Source organism: Odocoileus virginianus, chromosome 33 (assembly GCF_023699985.2).
Source record: "Odocoileus virginianus isolate 20LAN1187 ecotype Illinois chromosome 33, Ovbor_1.2, whole genome shotgun sequence".
NCBI lineage: Eukaryota > Metazoa > Chordata > Mammalia > Artiodactyla > Cervidae > Odocoileus > Odocoileus virginianus.
The window spans coordinates 9,992,648-10,013,553 of NC_069706.1; the positions used below are offsets into that span (position 1 = coordinate 9,992,648).

Here is a 20,906-nt window from a genome sequence, read left to right on the forward strand (position 1 = left end):
TCTGAATAGCCCAACTGTTGCATCTAAGTTTCCTGACTTGTCAGTCAGGACGTTAGCCTTTCATCCTGTGTGTCATGGCAGAGCAACAGGAGGGGGATGGGGAGGGAACTCCGACACTGAGCCACTGAAACAGGGACTAATTTTTCTGACGAATCTTCACATGGACTGTGCTACTGTTTTTGTCTCAAAGCTACCAAGTTTGTGCAATAAGTGGAGGGGATGTCACCCCTGTTCAATAAAAGCTGAATGACATTCAAGTTGATTTTCTAGACCACTGAGAAAATCTTTATTTACAATAAATTTCAATAAAATTTGCATAAATATATTCCCAATGTACAGTTTTCTCCTTTGATTTCTTCATGTCATTTTCCAAAGTCAGTCTGTCCGGTTCTCGGGGCTCTTCTCAGAGGCCAGCGTGGAGCTGACGTTGGCAGGCGGGGGGGTGCTGGTGGGCAGCCGGGGGGCGCCTGGGGGCTCGGGGTGCTCTGAGCGCGCCTTGCTTGGCGGCAGGCGCTCGTCTGCCCCGTCCCTGCCCTCCAGCTTCCGCTCCATGGTGGCCACCAGGATCTTGAGCCACGTGTTCTCCGTGAGGAGGGTCTGCGAGGCGTCGGCCAGCTCCTGGAGCCTGCGGGCCACCTCGTCGAGCTCCCGGGTCTTCTGCTCGTACAGGGCCCGCAGCTGCTCGCTGTGCAGCCGCAGCAGGTCGTGCTGCCGCTCCAGCGCGTGCTGCTGCCGCAGCAGGCGGTGCTCGTCCCTGCGCGCACTGGCGAGCCGGGCCTCTACCTGCGTCTGCGCCCGCTGCAGGGCGCCGATCTCTGCCCGCAGCTTCCGGACCTCTCTCTTCAGGTGGGCAATGTGCCCCTGCTGCAGGACCGCCTCGCTCTGAAGACACTCTGCGGTGGGAGGGCCAGCCAGGTTCCCGGGGGCGGAAGCCGGGTCTGAGTGATGCAGGATGAACCGCAGCAGGTTGGGAAGGGTGATGGGAAGGTCTTCAGGGTATTTCACACTTAGGTCCTTTCTGGGGAGAAAGGGGGAAGGAATGAAAGATCACACAGCAGCGCCTATGTTCTTAGTCTAAAACCAGGGTGCCTGCGAAGGTCAAGCTGCTGTTTCCTACCAAAAGGAAGTCCGCATGGAAAATGTCATCCGGAAAAAAATGTTCTACACAGCTGAGGATGTCCCCTGTGCTGGTTCTGTAATTAAAGTGGTTTATCTCAAAGGTGTGTCTGCCTCTGAGGACAAAGAGCTCAGGCTCTGTTCACAACCTTCCAGGAAAGATAAGAGCTCCCAGGCCTAAAGCCAGTGGTGTGTCAGGAAGAGTGTCCTGGGGCCAGATCGCCACCATATCATTCTTGTGGCCATCAGCAATGCTGGGTGAGATGGGGAAAACCTCCAACACTCAGCCTGGCTCTTGAGCAAGCATTTATTACACATTATCTGAGCAAGAGTTCTCAACTGGAGTGCCTGTAACCCCAACCCTTCCAACACTGGGCAACACCTGGAGATACATTTTATTGTCACGATGGGGAAGGTGTTACTGGAGCCCCACCTTTGACAAACAGACTGAAGAAAGAAGGTTGCCCAGCCCTAAGAAAAGACAAAAGGTGTTCTATCAGAGGGTAGCCCTTTCCCTATGAAAGAAAATCACAGGGAAATTAAAACCAGATATGCCCCATTTTATGTTTATGGAAACTTTCAGGTAAATGGAATAATTTTTTTAAAACTTTGGGGGTAAGCACATAACCATGTCCTCCTTTAAAGCATAGTTTCCTTAATGTGTAAGCTTTCTGCATTGGGGCCTCCCAGCCATTCAATCGACAACTGAGAACTCCCTGGCCCCTGTGAGGAGCAGGCGAGGACGGGCAAGCAGAGGTTGGATCTGCCCCCAAGTTCTGCAGCACAACCTGGTCTTCGAGGACACAGCAAATGTGAACCGTCCCCAGCAAAGAGCTTAGTGTGTGTATCTGGGGACATAGGACAGAAAATGACACTGGTAAGCATGCTGTTTTTCAGTGTCTGGAACAATCTCCATGAACCTATCCAAAGGGTGTGCTAAAGACTTCTGAACTCCTTAAGCAGCAAGGACACAGAGCATCAACAAGTTGCTTCCCAAATGGTAACTGTTTTGCAGGAGTGGTGGCAAAGGTCCCACTGTTTATCTGACCCTCCTGGAAGTTCACCAAGAGCACGCGTATGCACCTCTAGCACGTAATAAAGGCCAAATGCAAGCTGGCCAATGGGCTATAATACAGAAGGAGGGCAGGCTGCTCCTCTAAAGAAGCAAGGTCCTTCTCCAGGGGCCACACTAGAGTGAACAAACCCCTTCTACTCCTAATGTGCTTGCCCATGGCCGGGCCAGAGCACCTGCCTTGTGAAAGGTCACACAGAAGACATGATGGAACAAGAGTGGCTCTGAGATTCCCCTGAGTGGGAAGGTGGCCCTGCAGGAGAAAGAGGCCCAGGTTGCACACTGCAGCAGATGACAAGCTCTCTCCTACGGTTTCACTTTCATGATTATTAAATCCAACGTGCTCATTAAGGGCAATTTGCAAAGGGTGTAAAAAGCACACAAGAGGCATTCACCAGACCACTTGGAAGCCTCACTCCTGCAAAACCATCACCATCAACACCTTGATACCTTCCCTTCTGCACTCATTTTAACCCAGTGCATGTGTAAATTTATATTTTACCAAACGCATATGCACTTTTACATTCTCTTCATGAAAGATAACATAAGCATGTGACTGTGAGGAAGGTCTCTTTTGCGAGTTGTCAGCTGTCTGCCCATCAACCTTCTGAGTAAACTGAACACTCACATTGGACCAGCTAGAAAGGAGCTTATTCACTTCTGATTACCATTTCTTTTTAGGAAATAAGAAAAAAATTCTGTTCCAGGGCTGCACTGGTGGCTCAGTGGTAAAGAACCCGCCTGCCAATGCAGGGCATATGGGTTCGATCCCTGATCCAGGAAGATCCCACATGCCGTGGAGCAGCTGGGCCCGAGTGCCAACAACTACTGAGCCTGTGCTCGAGAGCCATGGAGTGCCCACCACCGAGCCCATGTGCCCTGAGCCGAGCTCTGCCACAGAAGAGGCCACAACGAGAAGCCTGCGCACTTCAACTAGAGAGTAGCCCCTGCTCGCCGCAACTGGAGAAAACGCACATGCATCAACAGAGACCCAGCACAGCCAAAAATAAATAAATCTTTTATAAAAAAGAAAATTTCCATTCCAGGGCAGTAGGACTTTGGTTCTCAAGCGCTCGCTGTTAAACTAGAGCTGGACGGTCTTCTCTATTCAGTACCTACTTCCTTGACTTTTCAATTCAGGGAAACAAGAAGGGGCTGCAGCACCCTTCCTGCAGGGCAAGAGCGACTCCCTTGGGCAGCCTCAGAGCGAAAAGCGCCCAACTCAAACACAAAACCATCTAGCTGCTGGGAACGCCTTCGTGCAAAGGCATGTGCTGGGAGTTATGACTTCACCGCTTTTTCAAACTAGGCTTGAAATTTGAAAAATGAGGCATTAAACTCCACACCCCACCTCTGTCTCACACAAGGTTAAACTGCTTGTGTCACTGTCCACGTTTCCTGGACTGTGTGGCACTTGAGATGCTTCTTAGAAAGAAAAAGGCTCATCACCACACAGTGGTGGAATGGGGTGAGTCACGCTCTGTTTTTAGTGCATGATCTGACGAGACCCTACTACCACAGCAAGTGTACCAGCAAAAATTCTTTGAGATAGAGAGGAAAAACCAAGGAAATGAATCAGTACACACGAAGGAAGCACTCTCCTTAGAGAAACACACGAAGCACGACAGTGGCTGCAATAAACAGTAAAAGCGAGTGCTGGAAAACAAAACACGTGAGTGAGACAGCATTACTAAACTCATCCTGCGAGTGCTTTTCCTGAGAAGATATTGTCAAAGCCATGTGACTGGGTCTCTGAGGACCCATCCTTTTAAAAACAAAAAGGAATTTATACAAAGAGAACATGTGGTTTGTCAGGCTTTACAAGGCCAAGAGTTAATTTCCTTTCTACCAAAACATCCGGATCCATGTTCGCTGACCGCCAGGTCGGCATCCTTTTGCTAACCTAACAGCCCATCCCTGTGCCTGGGCTCTCAGGCAGGGTGCCCTGATGGCTGACCTTGCAGCGCCCTTAGATGAATGTGAAGAGATCAAGGTGACAGCCCTTGAAGTGACATTCTCGGGGAGAAGGCTCTGTGAGCCCTAGAATGGGGGCGCAGTGGGTGGGAGAGCCTGTGTTTCCTCCCTGCACCAGGGAGCTGAGGAAGCCATCCGCAGGGCTCAAAGGGAAATGAATGACTCACATGGAAGCGGGCAAGCCGGGCCTGGGTCCCCGAGCACCCAGCCATGAGCTACTGTTTTGCCCACTTGAACCTGGGGCTCTTTGCTGTCAATCTCAGCACACATTGTGTGCTCATAAGGCCAAGAAGGTGAATGAGTGCCAGTGGCCACATTCGTGCTTGTGTCAAACACACGCCGGGAGGGGTACATTGATTAAAACCACTACACCTGACACCGCAACACCAAAGCCCATTCCCCCTTGGTCCCCAGTGGAACATGTTTCAAACAATGCATTTTATTCTAAATATATTAGTAATATATAATGATTTATGTTTCACTTCTGTGAATTACCTCAAACCCATTTCATTTTTGGCAAAAGAATCTCATCTGCCCAAATACTAAAAAAAAAAAAAAAATTCAGCATTACCTGTTACAGGGAAAAAATAAGACAGTAGGAAGACGATCAACCATGAATTCCCAAGGAAGATCATTCTGAGACACATCGATCCTGGCAAAGGGAAAGAACAGAAAGCATAAAAGAGTGGCCCAAGAAACTCCAAGCTGGAACCTGAAAGCATTTTCTCAAATAACGTAAGGACCAGGAGCACCGTGTGCGCCACATGGACTGGCCCCGGGCAGTGAGCATACCCCTAGCAGGCACAGCGCCCCCGAGAAACTCCGAGACTTCCGGGACACTGAGGGAAACGCAGTGGGATGCTTTTTAGATTTTTTTTTTCTTCGATGTGGACCATTTTTAAGTCTTTTATTGAATTTGTTACAATATAGCTTCTGTTTCATGTTTTGGTTTTTTGGCCAGGAGGCATGTAAGAGCCTAGCTTCCCAACCAAGGATCAAACCTGCACCCCCTGCGTTGGAAGGTGAAGTCTAAACCACTGGACCACCAGGGAAGTCCTGAAACGTAGTAACGTCTTGAAAGTAAAAGTGAATTCCAAACAAAATAAAAAAGTCTCACTGACACCTGACAGGTAGTCCACTGAACTGACAGCATGTGGGCAAGTACGTAACCCGTGAGTCAGCTCTGGAAGAAGAACATCACTGCGCAAAATACATCAAGCTTCTGAAAATGTAAGAAAACCGGGAATGAAAGATAACACTCTACATTTGTAGGTCTAGACAGAGACCAAAAAAGTTGTACTTTCTTAGCAGATTTTACATTAATTTTCTAATACAGGAAGTGCTATCTGGGCTAAATTACCCAACCTGTGCGCTTGCTTTTTGCTGGACTCGGTGGAGGCACCTCTCCAGCCGGCACTGCGCTGGACCTGCAGGAGGGCCTGCCCACTCGCCCCCAGGACCGCTCAGCTGAAGCAAAAGGAACATCCTAGAAGGAGGAAGTGGACCTAGGCCAGGTGTCAGTATTCACAAACAGTATGTACAAAACATGGAAATGTTCTGAATCATTAACTCGACAGAAATTTTCAGAATGTATAATTAGGAGCGGGAGAAATCAGTGCCATGCATTTGTCCAGAAGGATGAAATTCACTTAAAAAAAAATGACATAACCAATCATAATGGTTTTAAATAGCTTCATTAACAAAACAGCACTCCCACCTCCCGCTGTGAAAGACTAGAGAGACCATCAGTCCTATTTTTTAAGCAAGTGGTTTATAATCAAATGCTTTTTCTCCTGATTTTTTACTTCGAGGAAAAACTAAACTATAAAATCAAAAAAATATATTTGTAAACATGCCCTCAGAATCCCACTGGGCTTATCAGGACCTCCTTTCTGCCATTCTCATTCAAGTTCTGGTATCTACACCTACATACTGTGAAGAGCAGCAGTCATATTTCATATTCTATTCTTTTCAAAATTAACTGTATGAAAAGCATCGTTCTAATGAAGAGGTAAAAATCCCATCAAATGCTCAACCATAATTTATGTAACCATTTGTCTCCTGTCAGATATACATAACACTGTGATGATGAATACACGCTTCTCTGGGAGTCCCATTTCCTTAATTCCCCAAAGTGAAACTAACTGGGTCAAAAGTACATAACCATCTTTGTGACTTCTTACAAATGGTGCTAAAATATTTTCCAAAAAGCTTATGCCAATTTACTTTCTCTATTAGCTACATCTGACTGTGCCAATTTCATTTGATTTTATCAACACAAGATCCTACCAATGGGAATTCCCTGGCGGTCCAGTGGTTAGGACTCTGCTTTCACTGCCCGGGGGACTGGGTTTGATCCCTGGTCCGGGACCTGAAAGCCACATGATGTGGCCAAAACAAAGACAGACAAGAAAAGATTCTACCACTCAAGAGCATTCATTAATAAACGTAAATGACATTTTGTTATTGTTTTAATTTACATTTACTAGATTATCATTTCCCTACTTGTTTATTCACTCTCTCCTCTTAGGTGGAAAGTCTGTTTTGTGACCTTTCTTTCACACGGCAGTCCTTCTCAGCTGTTTCTCCCTCCATCCCCCACTTCCTCTGTGGTAAAATATACATAACACAAAATGTACCATCTTAACCATTTCTAAGTGCACCGTGCTTTCATAACGCTGTGTAACCATTATCACCACCTGTCTCTTTCATGCTGCAAAACAGGAACTGACCCCACTCGACAGCCACTCCTGCACTCCCTGCACCCCTCGGCAACCACCATTCTGCTTTCTACCTCTCTGACTCCGACTGCTCTGGCGGCCTCGCGCAAGGGAAACCGCACACTGTCTGTCCTTCTGTGTCTCCTTTCACTTAGCATGGACATCTTCGAGGTGCACCCATGTTACAGAACGTCCTTCCTAAAAATTTTAAGGCTGAATGATATTCCACTATACATACAAACTACATTTTGCTCTCAGCAGTTCTCTTAAACCACTTTAATTTCTCAGGGTCGGGAGTATGAAGGCCTGATTCTGAATCCTGATCCCTTATTTACAGGTTGCTTGACTCTGGGCAACTTGCCTGATATTTCTGTGTCTCAGATTCATCCTCAGTAAAAAGAGTGGTGATCACACCTGTTCCACTGACTGTCCTACGGATTAAGTCAGATAACGTGTCTATATAAAAGTTTCACAGCACAGTAACTCCTCTAGTGTGGCTCTAAATCATTATTTACAGCATACACAAAAGGAAAGACATACGTGCTGGAAAATACAGCTCTTGTCCTTTTGTAAGTCGGTCTTCTGTATTTTCGTTGCACATTTTCCTAGTGAAATCTGCTCATCTTTCTTTCACTACTTGGCAAGTTTCCACCTCTCAAAGCAACCAGCAAATCCAATATTCTATTTTCTGTCATTTTCTCTGATTTGATCTTTTATATTTAATTCTACCTATCTGAAGGGGTTTTCTTGGGGAGGAGGGAGAAAGAAGATATAGCTTAAATTTAAATAATTTTCCCTCCGAACTGCCTACTACCTTATCCAAAAACTCTTTGAGCATTGTTTTTACAAAACAGTGATTTAAAATTCACTTGTTTACTGAAGATCCTACATACAGTGCCACGGAATCACACAACTAGAATACCACGTGGGTATTAGCCAATTTTTCCTTTTAGGAATGAGGAGGGAAACAAGGCCTGGTGGAGATATTCGCTCCAGGTCCCAGGGCTGGTTGACAGTATGTCAGAGACTGGCCCCCTTTTGCTGGGCCAAGGTCCCAGTGATGTATATTCCTAAAAGCTGGCTACCTGGGGGGCTGTCTAAGCAAACAGGTCAGCATGCTCCCACAGAAACACCCTCGTGCTCTGATGAAATTGATCAGCGCAGAACACACTCAACATTATGCAAGGAACACTCAGTATTCACCAGGAAGACTCTAGCGCCAATGAGGTTTTGCTCACAGCTTCCCGCTGACAATCAACCCTGTCTTACCCAAGTTCACAGAAAACTGGCAGACCCTTGCAAGCCACGTGGCTAAGCTGGAAGGAAGAGTAATGACAGGCAGCCAGCCCAGCGTGCAGCAGCACGGGCTTCCTTACCTCGCCACAGTGAACGTGTCTGAGGGCAGGAGCCGAGCTAGCTGGATGAAGACGTGATTGAGGGCTGGACAGAAGCCGCACCACTGTGCGTAGTACAGCAGCAACACGTCCTGTGGGAAGAAGCTGGCTGTTACTGGGCTTCTGGGGTCCTCACTGTCCTTAGAGCCCGGCAGGCGTTCCATAAATGCTGCTCATGCACAAAGTACAGTGATACCTTGATCTTTGGGTATTTTTAAAAAATATTTACTTACTTGGCTTCCCTGGGTCTCTCAGTTGTGACATACGGGATCCAGTTCCCTGACAAGGGATGGAACCCAGGCCCACTGCACTGGGAACTCAGAGTCTTAGCCACTGGACCACCAGGGAAGTTCCTGGTCTTTTGGTGTTTTCAATTATGTGCTTTTTAAGGATGCTTTGCAATCACAAAAGCACCATGTAATTCACGCATGTTCTGCAATAAGGCTGTCATGTGGTCAGTCTTTTGTACGTCAGCACCAACTGCTCCACCCATGATTGCAGCTTTGGAAATTGTTTTAATAGGGACAGATGGCTTCATTTCTGCCTCGCTCGATTCCATACCTGTTTCTGAAGAACTACTTCCCAGAAGGTATCAGTCGTCACTTCAGTGATTAAACGCTGAGAAGTGAACTGGGCAGAGTCACTTCCAATAAGGTGCCTTTTCAGGGGACTGTAGAGAATGCTGAAGTTTTGAATGAAAGACTCTAAAAATAAAGAGGAAATGAGATTAGCTCTTCTCTTGGTATAAGGAGAGTAGCTGGCCCACTTTAAACTCTACACTTTAAAAAGTGGGCTGGCCTCACAGGCCCACATTTTTAACACTTTATGTGCAGGCAGAACTCTGAACAAATCCACACAGGAGGGGACAGGGGGGTTGTATTGGCTGTAGTAACTCAGCAGACAGCACTTTAGCTAACAAGAATTCCATGGTCTACTGTGCACAGGCTAGGAATCTGACGCTCTTTTTTTCTAACACTGGTCCACAAGACACCAGAGACTGGGTAAGTCATCAACAAGTCACCATTGAGATTTCAACCTACAACACCAAGACCTTTAAGCCTAACTACCGATGCAGTGACTGCACGAGCTACTGTAATGTGGAAGGTGTTCACTCATTCATCTGAGGGTGAGGAGCTATGGTCTGTGTTTCCTTTACTAAAGTTCCTCAAGTTTCTTCTTTAATTAAAAGGTTAAGAGAAATAACTATATTTAGTGGGAAAACAGCATAAATAAGGCCCATAAATAATCCAAAACACTAACTTGAACCAACATTTTTACCCTCCTCACTGACCACTAAGTCTTCAGATTCCTTTGTTTCATCTGAAGCAGCACTAATCTGAGTTTCATTTCTTTTTTTTTCCTTCTCTCTCCATTCTGAGGTCCTAGTGAAGAATGACAGGCTCCACGGAGGAAGGAGGAAGGGAAGAAGGCTGAGTGAATACTAAAGAGAATCAGTCATCAACATCTGAATGACACTTAGATGGTTTTTTGAAACATAAAACCCAGAACTGTTCACTAATTTGAATGAGGGCTGAATTCTGAAACTGCCCCAGAGACGGCTGACTTGAGAGTCACCTCTCCAAAACAACATGTTGGATGCTTTTGTATGAAGACTTTGACAAATTTTGTCACCAACCACGGGACAGAGAACAACAGAACTAGATGTTTCAGAGTAGATTCAGAAGATGAAAAGAAATCAGAAGACGGCTTCTTTTAGATCACCCTTAATTCAGCGTGCACCCATCACGAGCTCACTGGATGCTTGAATATCAGCACAGGAGGCAGGAAAATCCAATCAACGCTTACTTTAAAAATACACACTTGTTTCATTTTAAGAAAACTCAGTACACCAAAAGGTAACTTCAGGCAACATGAATGAGGAGCAAGGTGTGATATCAAAAGTGGACGCACTTCATTAAGTGACTATTCACGGGGTTTCTCTACACGCTCAGGAGGCTTCATGTTTTAGAATATAATTTGATGTAGGAAAAATAAATCACCATTTTCATAAGCCTTTTCAAACGTGTCTAATGTAGGAAACAAGCTTCATCTGGACTTAAAAGACAGCACTTAAAGTGACTAATGTTTAGGGGTTTTGAGTTTACTCTTACTTTCATGCTCTCCAAAACTTGAAAACGAAAGGTTGCCCTCCCCACCACATTCCTCCTGTCTCCACTTGGCAAACGCTGACTTTCCCCCATGGTTCCAACGAGGCTGAACTAACACAGCTTTTGAATTCACACTTCCTTGTCTGCACATCAAGGATGTCAGCGAAGCCCTGGGAACAGGACGTGTGGGCTGGGTCACTGCTGCTGCCAGGCTCTAAGGGCAAGCTCGAGGGGCTTTCCCAGAACAGTGATTTACCCCCTTCCCAACCCCGCCCCCAAAGTGGGTCTTGCTGGTTTGCAACCTGACACTTGTTTATTGCACTTGACACTTGCTTGTTACCATCTAGGCACCCAAGGTCATAGCAGTATTCCTCAACTTGCTAAAAAAGAGCAGCAGAACAAATTAGGTCTGGGGGCCCTGATATGTAGTTAAACCTGCAACACAAAAGGGGGCCAGGCAGTTCTGTCATTCCGCTGCTTTCTGTGAAGCCCCTGGCAGGGCTGTTCATCAGCCCCGGGGGAGTTACCATAAGACCCACTCGCCACCACCCTGTCCGTCACTGTGGCCAGGTTCCCACCTTGGAAATGCGGCAGGCACTGCCAATCTGGGATGCTGGACTCTTGGCCCCCAAGGGCTAAGTGACCAACTTATCCAGAATTCAGAGTTAGGAAGTTTCTGTTTCATTTAACAGACAAAATTAGCTTCTTTTAAAATTACGACTGCAGTGTGAAGATTTAAAATGTGCTAGTAAGAGCCAACCGTCATGAGATCCCTAAATAACAGTCGCCTATGGAAAGTTAAGCAAAGCGTTAGGCTTGGGGAAGGAAATGGCCCACGGTACCTAGGGTGAACTTCATAAGAGCCTGATTTGGATCCAAGATATAGTGAGACTCTTCCTTCACGTCAACGATTGCGGCAAACTCCTTCACCCGAGCGGCGCTCGGAGCACCCAGCCTCTCCGCATACAACCAGAACAGATTGGAGTCCAGAAGGTAGATGTTTAGGGTCTTGTTGGTTCTGCAGCTCAGGCCTGTGAAGCTCGAGCTGTTTGCCTCCAGCTCAGGAAAGAGATACCTGTTCTCCTCAATGTGAGGAACAGAGCCCAGGCTCTCAACCTCGCACTTCTTCTCCAGGGAAGAAAATGCAATGGGCGGGGTTTCAAAGACACCTTGTTCAGAATCAATGAAGCCTGCTACACCCCTGTTTATGGTCCTGCAACATGCAGTGTAGTAGCTGAAAGGGCTGTAGAAACTTAGAAAATTGCTGCATTCTATGCTGTCTGATGCCACATGATAAAAGGTTTGCTCCTTGAGGTAGAAAGAATCCAGAGCTGCTGCCATCTCGAAGAAGCTGCACTGGGGCACGCTGACCGAGCTTGGCCTGAGGCTGCCGGCCGTCTGGTTGACACACAGCTCACACACATTATGGGTTCTGGAGATGGAGTGCCACCGCGGCAGTACCACCGTGTTGCAGCAGGGTGACGCCGTTATCAGCGGCGGGTCCGGGAGCCGGGCTGGGGGCTCAGGTGCCAGGGACTTGAACACCGGGGTGTCCACTCGTCGCAGGTGCTGGAGGAGCCGCTCCACCACCTGGTCCCCATGACAGTTGTTGTACTCCAAGGCCACTTCGGTGATCTGAAACACAGGGCGGAGTGCGTGAGAGGCGTGGGGTGGGGCAGGGGACCAAGGGACTGACCCCAGGGCTCATAAGCCTAGAGAGCATCCTGTCTGATTCAGAAGGAAGAGCCCTGGCCGGAAACAGCAATAAACAGGAAGCTGTCACACCTAGAGCTATTAATAGAGCGGTCTGGGTCACATTTCAGATCATGTCACTCTGTTAACAAACACCAAACCACCTGTTTGGAGACAGAAGGGGTCTTAGAGGGAGACGTCTCAGCCTATCACGTGACGGGGTGAAGCTGCTCGCCCCACAACACACGTCTGGGTCGTCGAAGAACCAGGAAGAGCATCTAAGTCTCAGCCCCCAGCTGAGTCACCTTCCTTTACATCCTGAAACTCCTCCAGAGGAGGGCTTCATTCTTCCTCTTAAATATAACAGTCTAGCCTAAAAAACTAGCCAAGCATCTAACAAGTAGATCAACTATTTCACGGCATCTATGTTTCCAAATAAATTCATGCACCAGAGGAGCCCACGAATTCAACCTGTTCCAAACCATACTCCTCCATTTTGCCTTCCTGCTCCTGCACCACCCTCTCTGGAAAACGGCACCATCAAAGCAGAAACATCAGCCAGCCCTCAGTTTCTCCTCGCGTCACCCTTGCCTCCAGTCCGGCCAGCACTGACTTGGGCAGCGTCTCTTTCGCGTCCTCCTGGCCACTGCCTCGACTCGGCCTCACTCCTCACAGACTGCCGTTCTCTCCCCCTGCCCACTGAGCCTCCACACTGCCACCCCTTATTTTTATTTTATTTCAGAGGAGCCTGAGTTTGCTGCACTCAGGCAACTATTTACATAGAGACGGACAAGATGGGGGTTCGATCCCTGGGTCAGAAAGATCCCCTGGAGGAAGGCATGGCAACCCACTCCAGTATTCTTACCTGAGAAATCCCCAGGACAAAGAAGCCTTCCAGACTATGGTCCAAAGGATCATAAGGAGTCAGACACGACTGAGCAACTAACACTGTCACTTATACAGTATTAGGTATTGTAAGTAATCTTAGAGGTGATTTAAAATACACAGGAGGACATGCATAGGACATGCTCCTCTGCCAAATGACATTCAATGGCTTCCCTTCTGGAGGGTAAAACCAAATACAGTCTGACCCGAGTCTGCCTTTCCAGTTGGTCAGGGCCTCCTCTACCTGACAAGCCACAACACTCTCCCCAAGACCCTACACCAGTGGAGGCGACCCCACCCCAACCTGGGGAGATGCAGGTTCCCCATCTTTCCGGTCCTAGAAGCCTTTCCCAGAGAGCCTCACGATTGTCTGTCGAGACACCGCTCTTCCCCACAGGCTCAGGGGTCCTCACGGGCAGGACTGGGCTTGATTTATCCTGCTGTCCCCCCGAGCCTCGCCCAGAGCCAGGCTCATAACAAAGGCTTGATAAACACCTGGTGAATGGAGGGCATCTCAGGGGAATGTACACACTCCCACTTCTTGGTGAGATGATCCGCTTTACCCTGAGATCAGTGTTAGCCATTTAGATTCAAGTTTCATTCCAGGACTCTTCTGTTTCCAAACTCAGGACCTTTCACCACCCAACACCGCCCCAGTTTAATGCAAAAGATGAGCAAGACATTCTAATCCAGAGGCACTCATACTCCCTAAAACAGAACTGTATTAACTTAAGTCAAATCCCGCCATGGTTAGTTAAAGGGTGTTAAGTCACTCAGGATTTTTGTTTCATTAAACAGGGTGCGCACGTGTGTGTGTGTGTGTGTGTGTGTGTGTGTGTGTAAAAACCATTTAGTACATGCTTTTCCAATTTAAAAGAAAAACCGTATTTTATAACACATGCTACTTATGGACAGAGTTAATTTAAGACACATGTGTTTGTACAGGAAAACAAATTATTTGAATAGTTCTTGGGCATAAAAAAGGTTACTTTAAGTGATAAAACCAGAGTTTTGGTGTCCGCCCCCCCCCCCCCCCACACACACACACATGCACACACAAGAACACCTCAGTCCTTCTTACAGGGTAAGGCTCCACCAGCACATTATAATGAAAAGTTCAAGCCTATGTGATTAATAAAGCGCCCAGCTGCCCTCTTGCCTCATCTTGGAACTACTTTATATTCAAAGACATAACAGATCACCACCCCCAGGCCCCCACCAAACCCACAAAAATTCAAGTACAGTTAGCCCTTCATATCCTGTATCTGCAATTCAAACAACATGGATCAAAAATATTGGGGGAAAAAAATTCCAGAAAACAAAGTTTGAGTTTGCTGCACTCAGGCAACTATTTACATAGAGACAGACAAGATGGGGGGTTCGATCCCTGGGTCAGAAAGATCCCCTGGAGGAAGGCATGGCAACCCACTCCAGTATTCTTACCTGAGAAATCCCCAGGACAAAGAAGCCTTCCAGACTATGGTCCAAAGAGGATCATAAGGAGTCAGACACGACTGAGCAACTAACACTGTCACTTATACAGTATTAGGTATTGTAAGTAATCTTAGAGGTGATTTAAAATACACAGGAGGACATGCATAGGTTATATGTAAACGCTATGCCATTTTACAATGCAGAACTTGAGCATGTTTGGAGTTTGGAATATACGGGGGTCTTGCAACCAAACCTTCATGGATACCAGGGGATGGCTGGTTGAAAACCCCACATTTACTACAAACAACTTTAAATACTCTTAATACTAGAGCATCTTAGTAAAGTCAGAGTGTCTTAGTTCATAAAATAACTGTATAGTGAAGACTTTCCAAAGAAATGAAGTCATTACTTCAAGTCCTCCCTAATCAGAATCAAGAAAGCCATCTCACTTCCTCTTCTTCCCTCCTCTAAACCACGGGAGCAGCACCCACTCAGAAGGCCCCCAGCAGGGATGAATCATGTCAGCAAAGAGGCTCCAGAATAGCCACGGGAGGGCCCTGGCCTGGCGAGGGTCCTGCCTCCCCATTCCCTCAAGAAGGCTCCTGAGAGAGCCCCAGAGAAGCAGCATCTGGTGAGCCTGGTCAGTGGCTCACGGACTTTCTGAAAATGGTTTTGGCCAATTAAGGGATCCTGGAGGGAAGGAAAAAATTAAACCCCCAATAAACCCAACTGAGCGATCCCAGGCGCTCTCTGCTGATTGTTATTGCTCTCTCTAAGTGCCTCCAAAGGATCCATACATAAAATAAACTCACACCCAGAGACAGGCAACGCATGCAGAAGAGGCAGGCGGGATGGGCTGACTTCTGATGACGATCAGCTCTGTGAGCCACAGAAGGGTTAGGAAAACACGGGATCCCAAGGTCACCCTGCCACTGCTGGACTGAGCGTGGTCAGGGCCACCAGTCTGGCCAAATGCCTGTGATGACAGCACCCCCAAGGCCACAGTAAACCCCGCCTGTGCTGTCCAGTCCCTCCACACCTCTCCAGAATATCAGCTGCCACAGGAAGAGGGAACCTGGCCCGTCTCCAAAGAGGCCTGGTTTGACCGCCCCGTCTGCTCTGCCTCACCCAGACCCAAGACACTGTCAGTAATGTGGCCGGAGAGGCCATGGTGGGTCCCCCCCAAGAAGGCACAGGCTCTCCTGCCCACTTACAGGAAGGAGTGACACCATGGAACGCAGCAGCCACTCAGCGAGTAAGGGAAACCACTCTGATCGTGGAACGAGAGAAGTCTCTAAGTCATTGAGGTTGGCCTGTTGCTTCTGAGACGCCTCTTCCCACTGTGGCTCTTACCTCATCTATCAAAGGGTGACTCTCGGCTAAGGGATTAAAAGGTATGAATACAAAAAGTGCTGGTCCCTTCTTCAGCTCGTTGTTCAGCAGGAGACTCTTGCCGCCATGCGGCCGCAGCCATCGGAGGAGCGTCTCTCGGTTTTCTAAGGCCCACTTATAGATGTTCTCCGCGGTGTAGTTGATGACCTCCCTGGGAAAGACCTGGGAAGGACAAACGCACAGACATGAGAGGCGAGGCGGGATCGCAGCACCACCCCTGCCCGGCCTCAGCCCTCTCTTCACAGGTGAGGAAAACAAGGCTCGGAGCGGCCTGGGCGGCTGCACTCTGGCTCTACCCCTCCAGACAGGGTGCTTCCCACAAGCGTCTTGGAAAGCAGAAGCTGCTGTGAGAGGTGACTTTCAGATCATGTGATTCATCTTCTCCCCTTTAGGCAGAAAGATGAATTTGGCTGTCTATCAGCAAGTTTCCCAGCCTGCTGCTGCTAACAGTGGCCTCTACCTTCCTGCGTAAAGCAATTGCTAAGGAAACAGAAATGATGGAGTCGGGGGTCATTTTACCCTTGGGAAAATCATGTTCCCCTTGTCCCTGGGGACTCTCTGTTAGGGCAGAAGTTTGTACCTGCCTTGCTCACCTGTCTCCCCACCCCCATGCCCCGCCCCAGGGACTAGAACACCTGGCACAGAGCAGGAACTCAACAAATATTTGCATGAAACCCTGAGTGACCCAGAACTTGTATACAAGGCCCCGGATCACACTTTATGTGTACAGAATTAAGGAGAGATACGCCTAGATTTTTTTTGCTTTGTTTTTCTCTAACAAAGTATGTCATCATAAAATTATTTTTGAAATTCCAATTATATAAATTACAGGATTTCAAACAAAACTCCCCCCAAAATGCTTGGAGAGTTCCAGAAAATGAGATATTTTATACTTTCCCAAATAGAGGTTTAAGTTGACTTATAACAAGATGTCCACTGCTTTTACTTAAAAAAAAAAAAAATACTGGTAACCCATTAATATTTCATTTGCTGAAAGGAATTCTGCTGCTCTATCAATGAGCCACTCTTAAAAACTATGGAATTGACACCATGAATTCAGTATGTTTTTCAGTATCTTTCTCATAGTCCTATCTTCTTTTCTCCATCTATTTTAAATTTCTTTCTCAGTACCCGTTAATATACACTAACATGATATACGTTGCTTGTAAAGCATGTTACAAAAGAAGGATGAAGGAAAATGATAGACAGCAGAAGCAGATGAGGTCCAAAGAAACTTAAGACAGAGGCACAAGGAGAATGGGCGGGTGGCAGGAGAAACCATCAGATTTTGATTCCCAGAGCAGGATGGTGGGAGGTGGAAGAAAACGTTAATTGTCTTCATGAACACTTCTATCTGGAAAGCATGGAACGCATTTGACTTTGGGAATATGAACTACAAGAAGTAAAACCATCCGGGTTACCAGAGAAAGGCAGAAGCCAGGGAGACGGGCCGCGGGGGGCGCCGCCAGCAGTCCCTCCACAGGCATAGCCTCACACACTTGAGCCGGGGAGCGCGGGTTTAAAGGCTGGGCACCCTGGCTATTGGGGTTCGGGCCCTCACCCGACCCCAAAGTCACTGCCACTGTCAATGGAGTCGGAGAGAGAGAACGCTGAGGAAAATAAACTCAGCGCGGGGCCTGAGCAGGGAGCAGTATCAGAGCAGAAGCACAGGACCAGGCACAACACAGGTCAGCAGCTCAGAAACAGCGAAGCTGGGGCCAGGCCACCAATAAGCGAACCAAGTCAGGGAACAAAGGCAACGCTGGAAAACCGCGGCGCTCGGGGCAGGGAGCCACCAGCGTCTCACAGTGACTAGACAAGAACTTCCAAGTCCATCTCATCAGCTAAAGGAGAAAAGCATGTCACGTTACTACTCTTGATAAATGGAACAGATGAACAAAGGATAACACACCCAATGGAGCCTTAACCTTTGACAACATGGTCCCAGAGGAACACTACTCCAATACAGCAATTCTGCAATTTCATCCAAGAAGGAAAGCTAACAAGGCTGCATCAAAATCTAAGAATATAAACAGAATTTCTAGCTGTTAAATCCGAGAGCTCTGGGGCATGGGCTCTAGAAGGGGCTGAGGGGACTCGATTTGCATATAAAACCATGTGCACTCTCCTACAGACAGCATCCACAGATTTCACCCAGTTGTCAAAAAGCTCTGTGATCTAAACAAGGTTAAGAACCACTGCGCTAATAGAAATGTGATTTTAAAATACTTACAAGTGATGTGTTGAAATGTCTATGTAAATACACACTTCCAGAGTGTACTAAGGATACCAGTTTCGCAAGATGCTTATTTGTGATAACCCCAAATCGTACTGTTCCTAGGTAATCTGAAACAGAAAATTTTCCTTTATTAAAAAGAAAAAGCCTATGCCTTAAACAACCACAAAACCCAGTGATCAAATCTTGACACACCGATTTCCCCAGAGCAAAGCTCTCTTTGGCCACCTAGCCTGGACAGGCAAGGAGGAGCCGAAGAAGCCACCTCCCAACAGATCACACGCCTCCTCCGGAGTACTGGCCTCCCACTAGGACCTGCGCTGTTTCAGTCCCTGTCCCCTACTCACCAGCCTCCCTGAGAGCCCAGGCACAAGCTATTCTCTCTGTCTGGACACTTCCATGCCAGTTCCTTCTCAACATCCAGATCTTGGCTCCCACCCCACCTTCTCTGAGAAGGCTTCCTTGACCACCTGCTTCCAGGCAAAAACACTTGAGAGGATGGTCTGCAAGGGGATACCAAGGCTCCCTCCTGACTCAAGCCTTCTCTTTACTATTACTCTACGCTTTTAATAGCACTTACTAACATTTTCATAATCCTACTGATTTATTTATTTAGATTTTCTTTGATCCAACTTCATCTTAAAACCTTGTTTATTGCTGTTTACCCCAGCATCTACAGCAGCATCTGGGCATATGTTTATTGATCTCTTGAGCAATAAATGTTAGTTACACGAATCAATCTAGCATATACAAGGAATTCATATGAATTAGGAAGAAAAATAAAACAGGTAAAAGTGGGCAAATCACAGAAAAGGAAATGTAAGCGGCTAACTGTGCACTTAACCTATTTCGGAAGAAAGCAAATGAAAACACAATTGCCACTTTTCACCTTCAAACCGCCCCAGATCTGAGACAGAGGAAGCACCGGATATTGACGGCCAGGAAAGAAACGAGTGCTCTGCTGCAGAGCTGATGGAAAAGGCAGACTGGCAGCCACCCAGGACAGCAACCTGCTGTGCTCCCCACGACGGGGCCCGGACACGGCCCGCAGCCCCCAACCACTTCTTCGTGCCTACACGTGAGCCCTGAGAGTTATACCCAAGGGCAGTCACCAGGGGATTGCCTGCAGATGTTGAAAACAGTGGAGCAGGGCAATCTATACAGCCTGAATAGATTTTCGAAGACACATGTGAGTAAAAAAGCAAAGACACAGCGTACCCTTTATGTGGAAAAATCCCTCACACTTATAAAGTATGTTTTCTCCTACAGGCACATATGGTTACAAATGTATACAGAATCTGAAAGGATAATAAAAACTGTTTTTGTGTTGGGGGTTGGAGATCAAAGGGAACTTGATCCTTATGTGTGAAGCTTTCTTTTTCCCACTAAAGAGTATATTTAATGTAATATTTGTGTGATTAAAAGTTGACTGAAATATGTAGTATTAAAAGAGGGTGGATAAAACGATGTAGGAAAAGGTACATTTTTTCCTACCCCCTTTCTGCTTTACTAGCAGATGTTAAGTAAAATATCAGTTAAACACTGTGTGCTACACTCAGTCGTTCAGTCATGTCTGACTCTTTGTGATCCCATGGACTGCAGTCTGCCAGGCTCCTCTGTCCATGGAATTTTCCAGGCAAGAATACTGGAGTGGGTTGCCATTTCCTTCTCCAGGGGATCTTCCTGACCCAAGTATCGAACCTGGGTCTCTCATGTCTTCTGCATTGGCAGGTGGATTCTTTACCACTGCGCCACCTGGGAAGCTCTGACTCTATCTTATGAAAATAAGTCAACATCACTTTAAAGTGTCCTGTGCACAGAGATGTTCACTGCATCATTGCTTTAAAAAAAAAACAACTTTAAATGTTACCAAGTGACATCTAAGTAAACACGGGAAGCTTCCGGCTTACTCACACAAGCCCACCTTGCATCAGGGGTGGCCCTTTCCTTAGAGAAAGAGTGACTGCTGAGGCTGAGGCGAGTGGCTGTGTCCCTCACACCAGGCTGGACAACCTAACGCAAATCTGATGGGCTGGAAATGGCATGGAGCCAAAGAAACACAAGAAGAGTAAGCCCCAAATGACAGGAGAGCCTTACATACAGGGTGGATGGCAAAGGGTGGGGCGGGGTGGGCAATGGGAGCCAGAGAATGGGAGTGGGGCAGCCTAACCTTCCTCTCAGCACCAAACGTAGAACCATAGCAAAGTTCCGCAGCCTTCACAACCAGAACCTAGACTCGTCACAGCAGCCACTGTGTGGGGCCCGACTCGGAAGACAAGCGCTGACAGCCAAGCCCGACAGCGCAGCAAACGCCTCGACCTCAGTGGGGCGGTGCGGGCGGGCACAAAGAGCTGAGCCAGAGAAGAGCTGCAAACGGTATCCTGACTGGATACCGTCAAGACAGCGACAGCCAGGCTTCTCAGGGAAGGGCAGACAAGTTACATATGAAGAGAGGAAAGTTAAAGTAAACTCTGCAGTGTCAGACTGGAATCAGGGGAAATCAGAATAAACTTACAACTTTCAGTATAAACGTATGACTTAAGACACAGATAAACAATAGAACAGAGGCTTGCACGCGCGTAGGAATAAACACATGTATGTCTGAGCTCTCTACCTGCTGAAAGGGCCCAGAAGTAATGATACTGAATACCAAGAAGCCCCAGATCTGGGTTTCTAAATGTCATTCTTCAATAAAAAGAATCCGGGGCTTTTTGGAAAAGCTGATCCCAGAGCTGGGAGCAAAGGCAGTACAAGATGAGCCTGAAACATCTTGTTGGGTCAGGAAAGAAGTGCTCATAAAAAGAGGAGAATTTGTTCAAGGGACACAGGCACCAACCCAAGACGCTAATGGCCAAAGCCGGAACAATCTGAGCAACAAGATAA

General features: G+C 47.3%; 1 protein-coding gene across 3 annotated transcripts in view; it reads right to left on the minus strand.

Moving 5' to 3' along the window:
• Window positions 1–258: 258 nt before the first annotated feature.
• The window catches only part of TXNDC11 (thioredoxin domain containing 11), a 60,656-nt gene continuing 40,008 nt past the window's right edge, over window positions 259–20,906 (minus strand). For all 3 annotated transcript variants that reach the window (XM_020883808.2, XM_020883809.2, XM_070460788.1), the window contains 7 exons: window positions 18,021–18,133; window positions 15,749–15,949; window positions 11,227–12,019; window positions 8,838–8,980; window positions 8,259–8,368; window positions 4,734–4,814; window positions 259–1,018 (listed from right to left, as the gene is read on the minus strand). In XM_020883808.2, coding sequence (XP_020739467.2) covers window positions 376–1,018; window positions 4,734–4,814; window positions 8,259–8,368; window positions 8,838–8,980; window positions 11,227–12,019; window positions 15,749–15,949; window positions 18,021–18,133 — 2,084 coding nt within the window. In that variant the 3' untranslated portion in view covers window positions 259–375. The remainder of the gene's footprint in view (window positions 1,019–4,733; window positions 4,815–8,258; window positions 8,369–8,837; window positions 8,981–11,226; window positions 12,020–15,748; window positions 15,950–18,020; window positions 18,134–20,906) is intronic.